The following is a 20,701-nucleotide window of genomic DNA, read 5'->3' on the forward strand; positions in this document are numbered from 1 at the left end:
TTTACTTGTTTCAAATATTTCACTCTCTTAATAATATATTTTTTACATACTGATTTTACGCAAATCAATTCAACATGTTTATTTAAATAACTAATATTTTTAAAAATACATAATAATAATTTTCAATATTAATAAATAATTAACCTGAAAATAATTTCATTCATTTTAAATAAATTTTTGTAAAAAAATATATCCATTTTGTTTTTGACAATATGTCAAATAAAAAAATAAACAAGACAATCATTTGTACATGAAAATAAATAATAAGTATATTAAAGTATTTGTAATTAGTGTAAATTTATAAAATCTTAATATTTTAATTTATTATAGTTAAAAAAATAATTACATATCAAATGTTATATAATAATTAATAAAAAAAATTAAATTTTGCTAATTAAAAATAATTATTATTTTCAATTTATAGATCAATAAAATATATTTTTTTTACGTAGTGTAATAAATTTTTACATTTTTAAAATAAATCTAATTTTAAATTTTATGAGGTTTTGTGACTAGAACCCCAAAAATAAAATGAACGATGTTAATAATTTTTATTTTAAACTATTGTTAGCAATAAAAAAATATATGTTTTTAAAAAGTCAAATAAAAGGAAAAATATATGGATGAGAAAAGAATAAAAATTAATGTTTGTATTGAGTATGTGAGTTTCAGAGATTTTCTTGTTAAATGTATATCCAAATCTTTAGGTTAATCAAAAATTTTTTTTGACATTTTATTGTGGTACATTTGGCTTTAATTCTTATACTCAATAGAATGTCATGGAGTCATTAAAAGTCTATTGACATTTTGAATACCTATAAAATTTTGTAGAGTTTTTAAAAGTCAAAGTTGAATAACATATGACTTTTTAAAATTCTACAAAAGTTTATATTGAATATAACTAAATTTTTATAGAGTATATAAAAATCAAGATTAAATACTTCTAGACTATTAAACTCCATAAAAGTCATTAAAAGTTTATAACCAATACACCCCTTAATATTTGGGGATAGTTAGAAAAAATGATTTTGGTAAAAAAAGATTGAAATATAATCTTCTTATTTAAAACATCGCAAAATTTACATAAGTAAGCGGACTTTACCGGTGAGTGTTGTCAACTTTGCTCCACTCCATATAAATCTCTTTTGGATTTCACCGACAAATTCTGTGGATTTCCGCTTCTGTGAGAAACCATAACACGAAATGCTCTATGGTTCTCTAATAGTGTAAATGTTTCGCTGGCTTTTTATTAGAAATTTGTAGTTTTTTGACATTGACATTATGACTAGCACTAGTTTTCGTAGATTTGGTGTTTTTAGCTCTTGTGGCGTAACATTTTCATGATATCATATTTGCCTAATTCTGATTATAATACGACTGACTGGAATAAATATGCTCTATAATCTTGGGCTAAGCTTTGTGCCAAGTGCCAAGTGCCAAGTGCCAAGTGCCAAGTGCCAACTTGTGTCCTGATGGTTGATAATTCACTCCTCGAGAACATGTTTTAGTTGATAGGATTAGAATATTCTTGTTTGCTACAGATCAATATTAAGTGGACATTCTGGAACATATGCACTCCATTCATCAGCTACAGATCAAGTTATCCTGAAAACAATAAAATTAACATGATTCATACTCTACATTTTAGGTCAGGTGTATCCAACCATTCCCTTCCCTAGCATGCGCCAGAAGGCGAAGAAATTGGCATCCCCCATCTCCTTTTCAGTTTATGCGCTTTAAATACTCATTCCAACCAACCTAGACTGTTAACATGAGCTTCAAATGTATGGGAATAATCATTCGTGTCCAACTTAATAGGCTGAGCTCGTCTTCACATTATAAGCAACACAGTATCTCTCAGGCGGGTCACCCCAGAAAACCAATACCTCCCTATCTATTAACCAACCGATGGGTGTTATCAGACCCTTTTTTTTACAAAACAAGTTCTTTAGTATCGTGCTCTGAGGTTCCAAATCAAAGCTAAGAACCTTGCCCCATTCGCCAACTTCTGGATTCATTTCCCAAACATCCCACAAAATGTCATTGGCAGTAGCAATAATGTATAGATTACTGCCCATCGGTAAAAACCTTTGGTATCTTTTCCCCAATGGAGGAATAGGAAACTGGCTAAATATTTCTGTCTCAACATTCATCATCAAGAGAACAGTTTCACGAACCCAGTACATAAAGCATCCACAAACCAATGGGAATGACATCAAAACTTTCCTATTTGTGATAGAGAGGTGTCTGATATCAATATGCCTCCAAACTTTATCAACCCCAATAGTCAGCACAACACATTTTACATATTCGAAACCTCTGTAATAATCATACACCTGCACCACTTTATACTTCATGGAGGCTTCAACAAATGCTAAACCACAACGTTCATGTCCTATTATTCCACAGAAAAACCGAGGGAGAAGGAGCTGCTGCTTTGTCATGGGGTTAACAACACAAAGATGGTGCCTGTCTCTGAATTTATTGGTCAAAATTAAACCATTACAGCTAGTCCATCATAAATAATCAAACGCACAGTCAAACTTGGATATCTCGAGACAACCACCTCGCATTTCCACAAACATCGCACTGCAAGAGAAATGACAACCCTGGATTATAAGTCCACGTGGTGAATTCAAAAGGTGGTCATGAATGAAATTTCGAGAACGGATCATGAGGCTCCACTCTCGGCAAACATGCTTCATCACATCACGTAAAACTAAAGCTGGCAGATGTAAAAGAACTTTGTAAACCATTTCTGGAGGAAGAAAGTCTACCCTTGGTCTCTTCTTGGAACACCTCTTGCAACAATGGTACATCCAAGGGTTGATGGCTGAATTCAAGAGACCACCAACCTGAATCTGCACAAGTTACATAGAGGGATAATACTGAGTCTAACACTAAATTCTCCTCCTTCGGCCTGAAACTACTCAAAATGTATCCAAAAAAGCAAACAGGCTGTATTCAATTCAATTAGTCAGACGAAAAAAGATAACAGAGCAACACGATGATGTTCTTTGACAAACCAAAAGCTCAACAGCCCGTGTTATAACACTCCATGTTGACAAAAATGAGGCCGGCAAAGAAAATTTTTGGAATGGAGTGATTTTACAATGAATTATATGGCAAATTTGCAAAGGAAAATGAAATAAAGATCAAAGATTTTCTCCTATCTTCTCAGCGGAAGACATCTGCGACTAACGTATGGTCTCTACACTATATGGAAGAAAATGAATAAAATTAACGACTTCAGAGCTAAAACACAACACATACGAAGAAAATAAATTCATGATTGTTCCATGTCATTTGAAGATAGTAACTCGGTGAATTACCTCTGTCTTTGGTTTACTAAAACCATCTGCGTCAACCAACTGTTTCCATTGAGGTCTCTTCTTAGGCAGCATCGGAATTGATGGTGAAGGGTTTGCTCTCTGCGGCGAAAGAAACTCCAAATAAGGTTTCAGCCTTTATGGGATACCAGCTACAGATCAACACACACCGTGAAATGCATCTACATAATAAAATTGAAAATCGAGCACATTTAAAAACAACACAAAAAATCAATATAAAACTGTTCTTTACGATTTCTCCACAATGCTCAAAAATCACAAAAACAATTCTGTCAATACAAGTATTTTCGGGTCGAGAATAAAACACAAAAAGCCCAACAAATTGGAAAATATATGCTCTTACATTATTCGATCGCCTGGGTTGAGCAGCACAAACAAAATCGATCCATTATTCAAACTAAAGACCACATCTTTCTGGATAATCGATTTATAATTAATTTACAATTTCACAAATTTGAGTCAAGGATATGCGTAGTAGAAGAAAGTGGAAAGATGTCACGAACCATGGCTCTAAAGAAAACTCGAGAAAGGAACTCGTAGATTTTAAGAAGAATCTACCAAAAGCAAATCGGCTAAAAAATGCAAAGATGAGCAGGAAAAAAGTAAGCATTAGGGAGTGATGGGGGATCTTGTACCTTGTCAATTTTGACGATTACAGTAAAAAAATATTATTTTTTATGTTATACATATATTGTGTGGTGTATACTGATTTTGTGTTTTGATTATTAATGATTGGGCCATCATAGAATTAATTTTCAGGTTGTACATGTTCATTTCCTAGATAAATGTAGACACAAGCCATCTTTGTATTTCCATTTAATTGATTATATTATATGTAGATTCAGAATGCGTACCTTAACGTCCCCATCTTGAACAATGTCTTCATACTCGGTTGAACAGAAGTAGAAAGGAGTTTTGTGTATGTTGATAGCTAGGGTATAAGTATCCACAGCCAATTGGATTCCTAGGTAAGTGGCCGGTTTATTAAGGTGGAATTTGTTCACTTATCGGCATCGAGAGAGCCATTTTCAGTCGAGGGTCTGGTCTTACGAAGACTCGAAGAAGAGAACAAACTTGAGCAACCATTGTTGGTGTGGACAACATCTCCTATGCCTTTAAAAAAATTTATCATTCTTTCGAGTCTTTCCTGCTGTTTTAAATTTATAGGTGAAAGTAAAGAACATATACATTTTGCGCATGGATCCACTCTTTACTTATTGTCGGCTTCATCATCTTCGTCTTAATGTTGGAGTTTGTGTTGGGAAAAATCCAAATAGACCAAATCTATTATGTTAAATCATTAAGAATTTGACTGAAAATTTAAGCAGAAACATACCTGAATCCATAATCCTAACTTCTTTAGAATGTATATTGATCTTCCAGATCTGCGTGATCCTTCCTTGAGAGAATCATTTAGTTTTCTCTTCTTAATCGTATTTTCAATGGGCAAGATAATAAGGAACGTGGTTACGCGCGTCAGTGCACCATAAACTATATATAGATAATGTCTATCATTATTTTCGGATGTTTATGTTTTAATCCTTAAAGAGTATTTCGAAGAAACCAAAGAAAAAGTCTCTTTATAATCAATGTCTTCTTTCTGCGTAAAACCATTAGCGACAAGACGAGCTTTATATCTTTCCACATTGTCTTTCGAATCCTTTTGGTTTTAAATATCCATTTGCAACCAATGGGCTTCGTACTTTTGGGCAACAAGAGAAGATCACATACGTCATTGTCCTTCATGGACTTTATCTCCTCATTCATGACATCATTTTACTTTTGAGAGTTATAACTTTCCACGGCTTGATGAAAGTTCAAAGGATCATCATCCATCATTCCAATGTCTGCATCATATTCTTGAAGAAATACAATGTAATCATCTGACATTGCATTTATCCGCTCTCTAGTGGATCTCCTTAATGACATAGGTTCAGGAGGTGCTTGAGTATGTTCATCTGGAATGGGATGATCTATAATATCATCTTCATGTATTGTGTCTTGGTCGAAATGATAAATGTGATCCTGATCAATGTCTAAGGCACATATGGGAATATTTACATATTTATCTCCAGACTATATCTCTTACTTTATCTCTCCCCGCAAACTCAACATCCTCAAATAACCGGACATTTTCCGACTAAAAATTCAACTTTCTTGTGGGATCATAAAACTTTTAGTCACCGAATCTTTCAGAACATCCAATAAAATAGAAAATGATCGTCCTTGAGTCCAATTTCTTTTCATTAGGCTTGTAAGATCTTGCCTCAGCTGAACATCTCCAAACATGCAAATGCTTAAGACTAGCCTTTTCGCCTGTCCAAAGTTCAGCAATACCATTCATAATAGGGGAACACGACATAGTGTACCATAATAGGGGAACACGACATACCCCTATTTCAACATTATTCATCTTGTCTGCATTCATGTACATCTCTGCATCTACGTCCCGATAAAAAAAGAAAGAAAAAATTTATTGGGAAAGAGGTTTCTTTGACAATAGATAGCTTTATTCATCACCACTTTATTGTCAAAAAGAAATAAGAAAATGTAAAGTTCAGTTATTTCGTTTCTATTCTAACATTTGTTATGGTGTTTTTAAGTTTAATTGATTTCTCATTTCTGTGTTACAAGCATATCTAGATCATTATATTAGATATTGAACTATTTTAACATTAGTTTGAATCAGATTTAAAAATAATAAGGTTATAAGATCAAACTTTTTCCTCAATTCTTTGGTTTCATTCGTTTTGTTTGGGCATACTTATTTCTTTTGTGTGTGTGTCTTTGTTTTTATTATGATGTTGTATACAGTTATATTTGTTTATATGATATTAATGTAGTAGTTGACAAGAAATAGATTTATTTGACACATATTATTCTAATAATAATGTGCTACCTTTTATTTTTATATTTCTACAAATTATGTTTGTTAATGATTTCTTCAGAAATAATTTCCTTCCAAAGTTATTTTTTTCTTAAAATAATATTGACTGTTTTGATTGATATTTTAAATTTTATTATTCTAATGATTCGTTATATTGAATATGCTTTCGATCGCTAGTTTTATTAATAACTGGAAAGATTGCTTAAAGTTGACAAGTTTGATGCAATTTTTTTCTTTTATCAGCTATCAACTTGAAAAGATTGAAAATGATATCAATGAGAGGAAAAAAAGTATGACCATGCTGAGAAAGAAACTGTTTGGTGATACTAAAGAGTTTGCTGTTCTAGCAAATTTTTTTGCTTTGCTGAAATTACTTCTGTTGGAGTTGCCGAATCAAAGGTTTCCATTGGCGTTGACACAATTTGATGAGAGTACAAGCAGGGAAATGAAGGAATCCTTTGACAAAAATGTTCTAAAGCATAATGTCGCATCCGAGGTTTCTGGTTTACTAGATAGTTTTTTTTTTGTAGTTGAAGAATTCGAGTTGTTAACTCATGAAGGATTTTGTCATATTTCGTTGGCGGCGGGTGTAGCGAGGTAATGTTTTATTTATTTTTTGTGATGCTACAAAATTTATTATATCATTTTAATTCAATCATTATGATTATTTTTTAGATTTGGAGAAATACAGAAATTCAGACAACGGGAGCAGAAATTGATTGCTGACTTTGATCGTCTTCTGTTAAAAAAGGACAAACTGGTATGCCCTTGAATATTATTTAATTAAAAAAATAAAATTCATGTACATATTCGTATACATAAGTTTTTGTCATAAAATCAGAATCAGAAAATGGAAGCTCTGCAAAGACGCTGATGAATGGAACCTTGGGATTTTATCTTGCAACATATTTTTCATCTCCAGCTAAATTTTCTCGTACTTCTCTGATTAATATAGTTCAGTGTTGCCTTTTCTTTTTGAAATGAAATTTGAAGAGGATATTGGTTTACAATTTTCTTATTGATTTACATACATGATATCTACACTTTCAGTAACATACTACTTTCGTTTAGCGTTCTGTTTCTGCGATACTATCATTGCTCTGTTCTGTGCTAATTGTACATTGTATTCATACTTCGGGTTTAAACATCTCTTCAATTTATACTTACAACTATAAATAAATTCTATGTATAAAAAATTAAAAATTAATAATATGCTCAAAATAAGTGATTGTATTTCACTGTCTTTTTATATCATCGTGTTACTCGGTCAAGGATACTCGTTTCGTGTTACCTCCAATCTGTTTCAGACCATTTTAATAATTTTTGCAAACATATATTTTCTAAAATCTTAAAATGGATATTTATCATCCTAAAAATTTCAGAAAACCGAGATTTATTCATGCCATTGATTTCTAGCTTGTCTAGTCATTCTCACTTCTGTTTTTCATCCATCCATCCATAGTACCACAAAACAACGGGTTAAACATAGTTCAAAACTTGCTGAAAAAATCATAGACTAGCTGAAATTAGATCCATTTCACAGTTTACTTTGAATCAAATGGGATCATCATTCAACAACATGTTTAATACTCTGAGAAAAATCCCATTCTCCATAAATATTAAGTAGACATTCGGGAACATATGCACTCCGTCCATCAGCTACAGATCAATTCATCCTAAAAACAATAAAATTAACATGATTCATACTCTACATTTTAGGTCATGTGTATCCAACCATTCCCTTCCCAAGCATGCGTCAGAAGGCGAAGAAATTGGCATCCCCATCTCCTTTTCAGATTATGCGCTACAAATACTCATTCCAACCAACCTAGACCGTTAACATGAGCTAGAAATGTATGAGAATAATCATACACGAAACGAGTATGAAACGGATTGGAGGTAACACGAAACGGATTGAAGGTAACATATATGTTTGCAAAAATTGTTAAAATGGTCTGAAACGGATTGGAGGTAACACGAAACGAGTATCCTCGACCGAGTAACACGATGAAATTAAAAAGACAGTGAAATGCAATCACTTATTTTGAGCACATTATTAATTCTTAATTTTTTATACATAGAATTTATTTATAGTTGTAAGTAATGTTTAAACCCGATGTATGAATACAATGTACAATTACCACAGATACAGAGCAATGATAATATCGCATAAATAGAACGCTAAACGAAAGTAGTATGTTACTGAAAGTGTAGATAACATTTATGTAAATCAATAAGAAAACTGTAAACCAATATCCTCTTCAAATTTCATTTCAAAAAGAAAAGGCAACACTGAACTATATTAATCAGAGAAGTACGAGAAAATGAAGCTGGAGATGAAAAATATGTTGCATGATAAAATCCCAAAGTTCCATTAATCAGCGTCTTTGCAGAGCTTCCATTTTCTGATTCTGAATTTATGACAAAAACTTATGTATACGAATATGTACATGGATTTTATTTTTTAAATTAAATAATTCTCAAGGGCATACCAGTTTGTCCTTTTCTAACAGAAGGCGATCAAAGTAAGCAATCAATTTCTGCTCCCGTTGTTTGAATTTCGGTATTTCCCCAAATCTAAAAAATAATCATAATGATTGAATTAAAATGATATAATAAATTTTGTAGCATCACAAAAAATAAATATAACATTACCTCGCTACACCCGCCGCCAACGAAATATGACAAAATCCTTCATGAGTTGACAACTCGAATCCTTCAACTACAAAAAAAAAACTATCTAGTAAACCAGAAACCTCGGATGCGACATTATGCTTTAGAACATTTTTGTCAAAGGATTCCTTCATTTCCCTGCTTGTACTCTCATCAAATTGTGTCAACGCCAATGGAAACCTTTGGCTCGGCAACTCCAACAGAAGTACTTTCAGCAAAGCAAAAAATTTTGCTAGAACAGCAAACTCTTGAGTATCACCAAACAGTTTCTTTCTTAGCATGGTCATGCTTTTTTTCCTCATTTTCAATCTTTTCAAGTTGATAGCTGATAAAAAAAATGCATCAAACTTGCCAACTTTAAGCAATCTTTCCATTTACTAATAAAACTAGCGATCGAAAGCATATTCAATATAACGAATCATTAGAATAATAAATTTTAAAATATCAATCAAAACAGTCAATATTATTTCAAGAAAAAATAATTTTGGAAAAAAATTATTTCTAAAGAATTCATTAACAAACCTAATTTGTAGAAATATAAAAATATAATTTGTAGAAATATAAAAATAAAAGGTAACGCATTATTGTTAGAATAATATGTGTCAAATAAATCTATTTCTTGTCAACTACTACATTAATATCATATAAACAAATATAATTGTATACAACATCATAATAAAAACAAAGACACAATAAGTATACCCAAACAATACGAATGAAACCAAAGAATTGAGGGAAAAAATTGGTCTTATAACCTTATTATTTTTAAATCTGGTTCAAACTCATGTGAAAATAGTTCAATATCTAATCTAATGATCTAGATAAGCCTATAACACAAAAATGAGAAATCGATTAAACTTAAAAACACCATAACAAATGCTAGAATAGAAACGAAATAACTAAACTTTGAGCAGATCCTACATTTTCTTATTCCTTTTTGACAATAAAGTGGTGATGATATAAAGCTATCTATTGTCAAGGAAACCTCTTTCCCAATAAATTTTTTCTTTCTTTTTTTATTGGGGCGTAGATGCAGAGATGTACATGGATGCAGGCAAGATGAATAATGTTGAAATAGGTGTATGCCGTGTTCCCCTATTATGGTACACTATGCCGTGTTTCCCAATAACATGAGCTAGAAATGTATTAGAATAATCATTCGTGTCCAACTTAATAGGCTGAGCTTCTCCTGTCTTCACATTATAAGCAACACAGTATCTCTGAGGCGGTTCATCTCAGAAAACCAATATCTCCCTATCTATTAACCAACCGATGGGTGTTATCAGACCCTTTTTTTTACCAAACAAGTTCTTTAATATCGTGCTATGAGATTCCAAATCAAAGCTAAGAACCTTGCCCCATTCTCCAATTTCCGGATTAATTTCCCAAACATCCCACAAAATGCCATTGGCAGTAGCAATAATGGATAGATTACTGCCCATTGGTAAAAACCTTTGGTATCTTTCCCCTAATGGAGGAAGAGGAAACTGGCTAACTATTTCTGTCTCAACATTCATCATCAAGAGAACAGTCTCGCGAACACAGTACATAAAGCCTCAACACACCGATGGGAATGACATCAAAGCTTTCTTAGTTGTGATAGAGAGGTGTTCGATATCAATATGCCTCCAAACTTTATCAACCCCAATAGTTAGCACAGCACCATTTTACATATTCGAAACCTCTGTACACCTGCACCACTTTATACTTCATGGAGGCTTCCACAAATGCTAAACCACAACGATCATGGTGTTTTATTCCAAATAAAAACCGAGGGAGAAGGAGCTGCTGCTTTGTCATGGAATTAGCAATGTAAAGATAGTGTTTGTCTCTGAAATAATTGATCAAAACTAAACCATTACAGCTAGTCCATAATAAACAATCAAACACACATTCAAACTTGGATATCTCGAGACAACCACCTCGCATTTCCACAAACATCGCACCGCGAGACAAATGATAACCATGGATTATAAGTCCACGTGATGAATTCAAAAGGTGGTCATGCATGAAATTTCGAGAACGGATCATGAGGCTCCACTCTCGGCAAACATGCTTCATCACATCACGTAAAACTAAAGCTGGCAGATGTAAAAGAACTTTGTAAACCATTTCTGGAGGAAGAAAGTCTCTCCTTGATCTCTTCTTGGAGCACCTCTTGCAACAATGGTACATCCAAGGGTTGATGGCTGAATTCAAGAGACCGCCAACCTGAATCTGCAAGAGTTACATAGAGAGGTAATACTGAGTCTTACAATAAATTATCCTCCTCCAGTCTGAAACTACTCAAAATGTATCCAAAAAAGCAGTCAGGCTGCATTCAATTCAATTAGTCAGAAGAAAAAAGATAACAGAGCAACACCATGTTCTCTGACAAATCAAAAGCTCAACAGCCCGTGAAATAACACGAACACTCCATGTTGACAAAAATGAGGTTGGCCAAGAAAATTTTTGGAATGGAGTGATTTTACAATGAATTTCATGGCAAATTTGCAAAGGAAAATGAAATAAAGATAAAAGATTTTCTCCTATCTTCTCAGCGCCAGACATTTGCGACTAAGGTATAGTCTCTATACTATATGGAAGAAAAGGAATAAAATTAACGACTTCAAAGCAAAAACACAACACATACGAAGAAAATAAATTGAAGATTGTTCCATGTCATTTGAAGATAGTAGCTCGGTGAATTACCTCTTTCTTTGGTTTACTAAAACCATCTGCGTCAACCAACCGTTTCCATTGAGGTCTCTTTTTACGCAGCATCGGAATTGATGATGAAGGGTTTGCTCACTGCGGCGAAAGAAACTCCAAATAGGGTTTCAGATGAGCCGGTGAGCATTTGGACGACTTTCTTGAAGGAGGTGGTGTCGGCTTGGACGAAGGTAGTAGGGTACGGGTTGTTTGGTTCAGATCTAGTGATTGGTTGCGGTGGGCGGGGGGAGTGTGGCGATGTGTAGTGGTGGAGGAAACCATTGCTGCTGTTTGAGCTGTGGCTGTTTGGAGAAGGAAGAAGAGACGTCGGGTTTTCCATTTCCGGGTCGGGTTGTGCGAGAGTTTCTGGTCTCACAAGGGTAACGGGGGAAATTGCCGTTGCGTAGGAAATAAATATAGAGAGAGTTGTTTTCTCTTTTCATACTCTTTGTTTGAATCTCTTTCTCTCTCTTTTTGTTCTCATAATAAAAAAAATATTAAATCTTTATCGATACATATAATTTACTTTCAAAAGCATTAAGATCAAAACACACAGTTAAAACGTGATTAATTTCTAATATGGGATTAAATACCAACTTTACTTGAATTCAACAAATATGGGATTAAAACGTGTTCTCACAAACTTCGTTTTTTGTACGGTAATTTTAGTCATTTTTCCTCTTGGTCTTGACATAAAAACAATGCACTGTTGATGTAAAATTAATGTGTATAGTGACATCAACACTCCTGAATGGAAATTTTAATTCTTAATTTAATTGATTTAATTTATTAACTTAAATGATTTCTCTAATATTATCTTTTCATTGTTGATTTGATTGTGTATAATATTTAATGAAATTTTGTCTCTCTAGATAATGAGATAATTATGCAAATTTTTTATGATATGGTATCAATGTTTGAAAGGAGTTTGTTTCTAATTAAACTCTTACTTTCCTTGGTTAATAGGTTTTCTTGTGGAGATAAACTCTAGGAGAGAGAAAGTCTATAAATAAGAGAGACAATGACATTGTTGAAACTCTCTTTCCCCTCTCAAACACATATACACGCACTGTGCATGCTGTGGATTTCAGAGAAATACTTCTTCAAGGGACGTGCTGTTTTGAAGAGTGACAGTGCACGTGTTGTCTTGAATGTTGGAAACATCTACAGACAACATCCGTAACGAAGTTGGCTGAAGATTGTTTTCGTGGCTCCTGTTTTTGGCATCACGTTTTTTGCTTTCTTATTTATGTTTTAGTATTTTTGGTTGTTCTAAAAAGCTATTTATTTTCTCGAACGTGTTGAGAAAATTGATTTTCATTGAAATCACTAATGATTGGTTTTTGTAAATGATTTGGTTTTCTAGTGAATAATTTTTGCCCTGAGACACCTATACATGTCAAAACGGGCTAACGGGGCGGGCTAGCCCGCAACCCGCCTCAACCCGCCATTAGGCGGGGCGGGGCGGGCCTCTAAATGGCCAACCCAACCCAACCCACCTTGGGCCGTGGGTTAGGCGGGCCAACCCGCTTATTATTATTTTTAAAATAAAAATACTAAACAGTATTAAAATAAACATAGAAGAAAAATATATTTCAGTCAAATAGTTTCATAAAAAACTTAAAAACATTGAAATAAGACATTGAAAGCATACAACAATCAACATAATCCATAAAAAAATAAAGTGTTTATTCTAATTCACACAAGATTTCATCGTACACATGTACAAAAAATTAACTCATGTAATATCACCAACCGTAAATACAATGAAACCTTTAAATGTGAATTCCAAATCTTTTTTAGTATACATTTTCTCCAGTTTCTTAAGGATTTATCCTCACAAGAAAACAAAAATTAACGATCTTAAAGGTTTGTCCGCACAAGGCACCTAGCTCTTACCATCCACATTTTCTTAAAAAGTGAGAAACATTGGAACATAACAGAAAGTCGAGGAAACAGACGGTTGTAAATTTCAAAAAATATTATGTGTTCAACAATACACATAATTACTTTATTTAATATATTATTTCGATAATTCTGGATTAGTTCGAGTTAAACATTAAAAAAATGGAGAAGACTGGAAAGTGTAACATCTTCAAAAAAAAAATAGAAGTATAGAGATTTTACCAGAGTGATTGAAGTTAGGCACATGAGAAAAAATAAGGAAGAAGTAAGAATTTTTATATAAAACTTAAAAGTATAAAATTCTATCCTAATTTGACGGGCTTAGGCACATGAGAAAAAATAAGGAAGAAATATGAATTTTTATATAAAACTTAAAATTATAAAATTATACCCCAATTTGGCGGGCCAGCCCGCAACCCAAACGGGCTCAACCCATTTGGCCCGCAACCCAAACGGGCTCAACCCGTTTGGCCCGCCTCCAAACGGGCTGCTATTTTATCAACCCAACCCGCTCAATTTTTATGGCGGGGCGGGCCGACCCGACGAGCCTGACCCAATTTGACAAGCCTAGAGACACCGCACAAGTATTTATACTTGTGCAAATTTAGTCGTGTACATTCTATTTGTTTATAGTGACATCAACACTCCTGAATGGAAATTTTAATTCTTAATTTAATTGATTTAATTTATTAACTTAAATGATTTCTCTAATATTATCTTTTCATTGTTGATTTGATTGTGTATAATATTTAATGAAATTTTGTCTCTCTAGATAATGAGATAATTATGCAAATTTTTTATGATATGGTATCAATGTTTGAAAGGAGTTTGTTTCTAATTAAACTCTTACTTTCCTTGGTTAATAGGTTTTCTTGTGGAGATAAACTCTAGGAGAGAGAAAGTCTATAAATAAGAGAGACAATGACATTGTTGAAACTCTCTTTCCCCTCTCAAACACATATACACGCACTTTGCATGCTGTGGATTTCAGAGAAATACTTCTTCAAGGGACGTGCTGTTTTGAAGAGTGCCAGTGCACGTGTTGTCTTGAATGTTGGAAACATCTACAGACAACATCCGTAACGAAGTTGGCTGAAGATTGTTTTCGTGGCTCCTGTTTTTGGCATCACGTTTTTTGCTTTCTTATTTATGTTTTAGTATTTTTGGTTGTTCTAAAAAGCTATTTATTTTCTCGAACGTGTTGAGAAAATTGATTTTCATTGAAATCACTAATGATTGGTTTTTGTAAATGATTTGGTTTTCTAGTGAATAATTTTTGCCCTGAGACACCTATACATGTCAAAACGGGCTAACGGGGCGGGCTAGCCCGCAACCCGCCTCAACCCGCCATTAGGCGGGGCGGGGCGGGCCTCTAAATGGCCAACCCAACCCAACCCACCTTGGGCCGTGGGTTAGGCGGGCCAACCCGCTTATTATTATTTTTAAAATAAAAATACTAAACAGTATTAAAATAAACATAGAAGAAAAATATATTTCAGTCAAATAGTTTCATAAAAAACTTAAAAACATTGAAATAAGACATTGAAAGCATACAACAATCAACATAATCCATAAAAAAATAAAGTGTTTATTCTAATTCACACAAGATTTCATCGTACACATGTACAAAAAATTAACTCATGTAATATCACCAACCGTAAATACAATGAAACCTTTAAATGTGAATTCCAAATCTTTTTTAGTATACATTTTCTCCAGTTTCTTAAGGATTTATCCTCACAAGAAAACAAAAATTAACGATCTTAAAGGTTTGTCCGCACAAGGCACCTAGCTCTTACCATCCACATTTTCTTAAAAAGTGAGAAACATTGGAACATAACAGAAAGTCGAGGAAACAGACGGTTGTAAATTTCAAAAAATATTATGTGTTCAACAATACACATAATTACTTTATTTAATATATTATTTCGATAATTCTGGATTAGTTCGAGTTAAACATTAAAAAAATGGAGAAGACTGGAAAGTATAACATCTTCAAAAAAAAAATAGAAGTATAGAGATTTTACCAGAGTGATTGAAGTTAGGCACATGAGAAAAAATAAGGAAGAAATAAGAATTTTTATATAAAACTTAAAAGTATAAAATTCTATCCTAATTTGACGGGCTTAGGCACATGAGAAAAAATAAGGAAGAAATATGAATTTTTATATAAAACTTAAAAATATAAAATTATACCCCAATTTGGCGGGCCAGCCCGCAACCCAAACGGGCTCAACCCATTTGGCCCGCAACCCAAACGGGCTCAACCCGTTTGGCCCGCCTCCAAACGGGCTGCTATTTTATCAACCCAACCCGCTCAATTTTTATGGCGGGGCGGGCCGACCCGACGAGCCTGACCCAATTTGACAAGCCTAGAGACACCGCACAAGTATTTATACTTGTGCAAATTTAGTCGTGTACATTCTATTTGTTTAAAGTCAATTTGTGTTACAAACTTTAATATTCCGCTGCATGTTGTCTTCAATGTTGTAACATTTGACACAACACGTAATTCTGATAAAACACAAATTCATAATCTTACACTATTGTTATCATATAAACCTACATCTGTCAAGCAATATTCCTTAAAAGTGGTACCAGAGCTTACTCTTGATATACTAAGTGTTGATTCTGGTTTTTGTTTTGTTTGACAGAAATAATTAAATGGATACATCACTTGCAACGCAGCACTTCGACCACCAGTTCTAGATGGAACTAACTACAACTTATGGAAAGTCAAAATCAGATACTACATAAAATCCATAGATGAACGAGCATGGCAGCATGTTATCAATGGATGGACTTCACCGATAATGATAGATCAAGATGGTGACAGCTTGCCAAAACCGGAAACTGACTGGACTACTGATGAAGTGCAGAATTCGAATTACAACTCTAAAGCCTTAAATGCAATATTTACTTCGGTCGACATGAACATGTTCAGTTTGATTGCAAACTATACTTTCTGCTAAGAATGCATGTGATATTATCCAAAGACATTGTGAAGGTTCTGAGAGTGTGCGACGAACTACACTAAGGATGCTTACTTCCAAGTTCGAGATGACACGGATGAAAGAATCTGAAAATATATTGGACTATGATCGTCGCCTACGAAAAATTGCTAATGAGGCGTTCAGCCTTGGAGATCCCATCTCCAATGAACGATTAGTTAGCAAGGTTCTCCGTTCTTTGCCCGAAAGATTCAACGTAACAAAATGTGCAATTGATGAGGCTAAGGACACATCTCAAATGGCTCCGGAAGATCTGATAAGTTCCCTACGCACTTTCAAAATGAACATGGACATGCAGAAGAAAGACAATGGGAAGACGATTGCATTCCAAGTCTCAAATAATTCTTATAATGATCTTCTTCAAATATCCCAAGAGGTTAATGAATCGGATCTTTGTAAGGATTCCATCGCCTACATCATAAAGAAATTTGGGGACTATTTGAAAAGGATCATAGACAAAAAGAAAACTGAACAACCATCGAGGTTTCCGAGTCTTCCAGCACTTGAAAGGCCACAAAAGATTCCTGCCAAGCAACAATTTCGACCTAGGAATGAAGGCAAGGGACAATTTAACTCGAAGAATTACGATTCGGTGCAATGTAGAGAATGCAATGGCTTTGGTCACTATGCCAACAAATGTGCTAACAGATTACGAAAGAATAAAGGCTATAATGTTTCACTAAGCGATGAAGAATCTGATGAGGAGGAGAAATCCACTGATGAAGATAATCACACCTCCTTGACTGCACTGTTGACAGAAAAACGTTTGTTGCAAGTGAAGCCGTTGGGTGTGCCTTAGGTGTTGCCACTCCTGGACGCAACAAGTGTGTAAAACCAGTTTGTCTAAAATCTACATCTTCTGGAAATTCAAGTGTAGATGATGAGTTGAAAGCTGATGATGAAGAAATCACTCTTGAGATTGTACAAAACTTTATGAGGAGTTATATGCCGATTGGACCAAAATAAAGAAGCTTAACTCAACTCTCATGAAGGAGAACATCGAACTAAAAGCAGTGGTTGCCAAACTTTAAGTAATCCTGAGCAAAAAGGACTTGGAACTCGGCAAGACCAAGGATGAGCTTCAAAGGGCAACTGAGACTTTGTCCAAATTCAATTCAAGCACATTCAAGCTTGATTCTATACTTTTGATGGGAAGAGATGACAAGAAAGGCTTAGGTTTCAAAGACAGTGTGTTTGAAATTGGTGAATCCTCAAAATCAACTGTCTTTGTGAAAGGAAAAGCTGATACATCCACACATCCTCAACCCACACCCTCAATCAAAAGTGCTCCACCAAAATGACAACCTGCTACACCGGTTCCTAAGAAAAGAAAACATAGGTATGCATGTCATTATTATTTTAAGCATGGTCATATCAGGTCTTACTGGTTTAAACTCAGGGAAGACTACTTGAATCGAAAGTCGAGCCGGATGTTGCCCCGAATGTTGTCCAACACTTCCCGCAACACCTCCAACTGTCGACCTACAGTAAGACAAATTTGGGTACCGAAAGTAACAACTCACTGTAATGTTGTTTATACTTCGTTGAAAACTAACACTGCATGTCATTGGTACTTTGATGGTGGAAGCTCACGACATATGTCAAGATCACGAGAACATCTCAGTGATTATGTTGAACATAAAGGTGGTAGAATAACCTATGGAAAGGGAGCTAAAGAAAAAATTGTTGGGAAGGGAACACTGAATGTTGAAGGACTACCAAAGCTCCACAATGTGCTTTATGTTGAAGGATTAAATTCGAATTTAATAAGCATAAGCCAATTGTGTGATGATAATTTACTTGCCAAGTTTGACAAACACACTTGTGAAGTTTTTGATGAATCTAACATGTACATTATTACAGGTACAAGGTCTTCGGAAAACTATTACCAAATAGGTGAATAACTTTCATGCAAACATGCACAAGTCAGTGAACTCTACCTTTGGCATCAAAAACCCGGTCATGTAAATTTCCAAACCTTGAAGAACTTGTGTAAGTACGATGCAGTACAAGGTATGCCTAATCTCTTATCTGGTATACCATATGTGTGCGGAGATTGTCAAAAGGGGAAGCAAACTCGCGTGCCACACCCAGTGTTGCCAACATCTGGGACAACATGCTGTCTGGAGTTACTACATATGGATCTTATGGGTCCTATGGAAGTCGAAAACTTTGGAGGTAAGAAGTATTCTTTTGTATGTATTGACGATTTCTCACGGTTTTCATGGGTAAGTTTCATTAGGGAGAAATCGGACACTTTCTATGTGTTTAAACAATTGGTCACAAGGATCACAAACTTTCATAATTTGAAGGTGAGAAGGATCAGGACTGATCATGGTAAGGAATTTGAAAAATCTTCATTCTCATCTTTTTGTGATAGGAAAGGAATTTCACATGAATTCTCAGCACCAAAAACTTCACAACAAAATGACATAGTAGAACGCAAGAACAAGACTTTACAAGAAATGGCTAGGGTGATGCTAACCTCAAAGAATATCTCAAAGCGTTTTTGGGCAGAAGCCCTTAATACAGCTTGCCATATTTCAAATAGAGTGTATTTAAGAAGTTGTTTAACCATGACTTCTTATTAAATAATCATTGGAAAGAAGCCTCATCTGAAATACTTTCATGTTTTTGGTGGTGTTTGTTATACTTTGAATGACAGTGATCAATTTGCAAAGTTTGATTCAAAGAGTGATAAGTGTTTATTTTTGGGATATGTCACTAATAGTCGAGCCTACCGCATGTTTAGTTTAAGAACTAGGACTATTATGGAATATGTTAATGTTGTTTTTGATGACTGCGCATATCTCAAAAAGAAAACAGCTGAAGATGATGTGGAAGAGCTTCTGGAAATTCTTTATCACTGGAAAATGCATTGCCCAAGATGTTGCAACACCTAGCACAACACGTGACACTGAAGTCACGAAATATGAGGAAGAGACACACAATGATGATGATGTAGTAGTTGATGGACATAATATTTCAAGTAAAATTTAAAAAAATCATCCATCATCTCAAATTATTGGAAATATGTGTGGAGATGTTCAAACTCGAAAGAAATAAAAAGTTGATTGCTGAAAGATGGCTGGACTTATATGCATGAGCTAGAGCAATTTGTTCGAAATGATGTGTGGAATCTGGTTCCACCTCCTGACCATGGTAATATAATTGGTACAAAATGGATTTTCAAAAATAAAATTGATGAGTCAGGAAACATCATTCGAAACAAAGCAAGATTGGTTGCTCAAGGGTACACAAAGGTTGAAAGGGTTGACTTCGATGAGACCTTTGCTCCTGTAGCCCGTATTGAGTTAGTTCGACTATTGCTAGCCATTGCATGCTACATGAAAATCAAACTTTTTCAAATGGATGTCAAAAGTTCTTTTTTAAATGGAATTTTGACTGAGGAAGCGTATTGTTGCATGTTTTCTTAAATGCTCGCAAGCGCACGATGTCAAATTATACTAAAATGCAATTTTGAGTGCAAGTGTCGATCCCACGAGGAGTGTGTATAAAAAATATATCAATGTTTGTAACTAAAATAGTCCAGACTTTATCTAGAAAATTCGTAAGAGAATTGGTTTGTTAAAAACAATTAAAATGCGAATAAACGATAAATCGAATTACCGACTGGAGAAATATCAGTGATAGAAATTATCTAGAGGACTGATTTCACTAAGTTTCTACAATAATTCTCCTGGTTGCATTTAAATTCATGAATTCCTATTATTTAATGGCCAAGAACACTTACGTATTTTATTCCCCCTTTCCCAAGTGACGAATAAATGTATCAATCAAACTTCGATTCAATTATTCCTAATAAAAATCTAAGTTTAATTAATAAATGCAATCAATGTTCTTACCTAAGCCTCGCAAAAGTTATACGCCTTCCGAACGATATAAACATTCCACGATGTGCCTCTAGTGATCTATAATCCTAGTCCATCTCCCGAGTTGTAGAATTAATCACCACATACAATTTATGGCCAGTAAGTTGCAATGAAATAAGAGTAGAGAACACAATTAAATAAAACGGAATCCAATCAGAAAAATATCCACGTCAAATCATCGTATAGACAAAGATACGTCAACCTCTAGAATGGAAATTTAGTTCATCACGAAATCCAAGAGAAAACAAGACATGTTTGTGATTCTAGACATCGCTACGCAATAAAATAAAG

General features: G+C 34.2%; 3 protein-coding genes across 8 annotated transcripts; 1 reads left to right on the forward strand and 2 right to left on the reverse strand.

Annotated features, from left to right (window-relative positions):
- Positions 1–1,483: 1,483 nt before the first annotated feature.
- Positions 1,484–9,304, reverse strand: LOC142539008 (uncharacterized). Of its 6 annotated transcripts, none has more exons than XM_075644312.1 (5): positions 8,893–9,304; positions 8,730–8,814; positions 3,333–3,431; positions 2,567–2,861; positions 1,484–2,475 (listed from the first exon to the last, which is right to left on the reverse strand). In XM_075644312.1, the coding sequence occupies exons 1-5, from the start codon at positions 9,282–9,284 to the stop codon at positions 2,441–2,443; spliced, it is 906 nt and encodes a 301-aa protein (XP_075500427.1). In that variant the 5' UTR covers positions 9,285–9,304; the 3' UTR covers positions 1,484–2,440. The 6 variants fall into 6 exon arrangements, 2 of the variants coding, with proteins under 2 accessions (XP_075500427.1, XP_075500423.1); XR_012818778.1 differs by lacking the exon at positions 1,484–2,475 and adding an exon at positions 4,205–4,463 and having other exon boundaries at positions 2,812–2,861; positions 3,333–3,511; positions 4,539–8,814; positions 8,893–8,911; XR_012818783.1 differs by lacking the exons at positions 1,484–2,475; positions 8,730–8,814; positions 8,893–9,304 and adding exons at positions 4,205–4,463; positions 4,539–4,589; positions 4,687–5,865 and having other exon boundaries at positions 2,812–2,861; positions 3,333–3,511.
- LOC142539035 (uncharacterized) lies at positions 6,398–7,179 on the forward strand. The gene is made up of 3 exons (XM_075644331.1): positions 6,398–6,834; positions 6,913–6,997; positions 7,079–7,179. Exons 1-3 carry the CDS (start codon positions 6,398–6,400, stop codon positions 7,109–7,111), a joined length of 555 nt encoding a protein of 184 aa, XP_075500446.1. The 3' UTR covers positions 7,112–7,179.
- Positions 9,305–10,549: 1,245 nt separating the features above from the next.
- Positions 10,550–11,806, reverse strand: LOC142539042 (uncharacterized). The gene is made up of 3 exons (XM_075644344.1): positions 11,602–11,806; positions 10,833–11,127; positions 10,550–10,741 (listed from the first exon to the last, which is right to left on the reverse strand). Exons 1-3 carry the CDS (start codon positions 11,671–11,673, stop codon positions 10,707–10,709), a joined length of 402 nt encoding a protein of 133 aa, XP_075500459.1. The 5' UTR covers positions 11,674–11,806; the 3' UTR covers positions 10,550–10,706.
- Positions 11,807–20,701: the final 8,895 nt, after the last annotated feature.

This window comes from Primulina tabacum, chromosome 1 (assembly GCF_025594145.1).
Source record: "Primulina tabacum isolate GXHZ01 chromosome 1, ASM2559414v2, whole genome shotgun sequence".
NCBI lineage: Eukaryota > Viridiplantae > Streptophyta > Magnoliopsida > Lamiales > Gesneriaceae > Primulina > Primulina tabacum.

Coding starts and splice junctions, on each gene's coding strand:
- LOC142539035 (XM_075644331.1), top strand. CDS start 6,398: ATGCTTTCGATCGCTAGTTTTATTAATAACTGGAAAGATTGCTTAAAG. Junction 6,835..6,912: donor TTGGCGGCGGGTGTAGCGAG/GTAATGTTTTAT, acceptor ATTATTTTTTAG/ATTTGGAGAAATACAGAAAT. Junction 6,998..7,078: donor TGTTAAAAAAGGACAAACTG/GTATGCCCTTGA, acceptor TCATAAAATCAG/AATCAGAAAATGGAAGCTCT.
- LOC142539008 (XM_075644308.1), bottom strand. CDS start 9,284: ATGGAAAGATTGCTTAAAGTTGGCAAGTTTGATGCATTTTTTTTATCA. Junction 3,432..8,729: donor TGTTAGAAAAGGACAAACTG/GTATGCCCTTGA, acceptor CTTTCGCCGCAG/AGAGCAAACCCTTCACCATC. Junction 2,862..3,332: donor TTAGTAAACCAAAGACAGAG/GTAATTCACCGA, acceptor TAACTTGTGCAG/ATTCAGGTTGGTGGTCTCTT.
- LOC142539042 (XM_075644344.1), bottom strand. CDS start 11,673: ATGCTGCGTAAAAAGAGACCTCAATGGAAACGGTTGGTTGACGCAGAT. Junction 11,128..11,601: donor TTAGTAAACCAAAGAAAGAG/GTAATTCACCGA, acceptor TAACTCTTGCAG/ATTCAGGTTGGCGGTCTCTT. Junction 10,742..10,832: donor GATGTTTGTGGAAATGCGAG/GTGGTTGTCTCG, acceptor CAATTATTTCAG/AGACAAACACTATCTTTACA.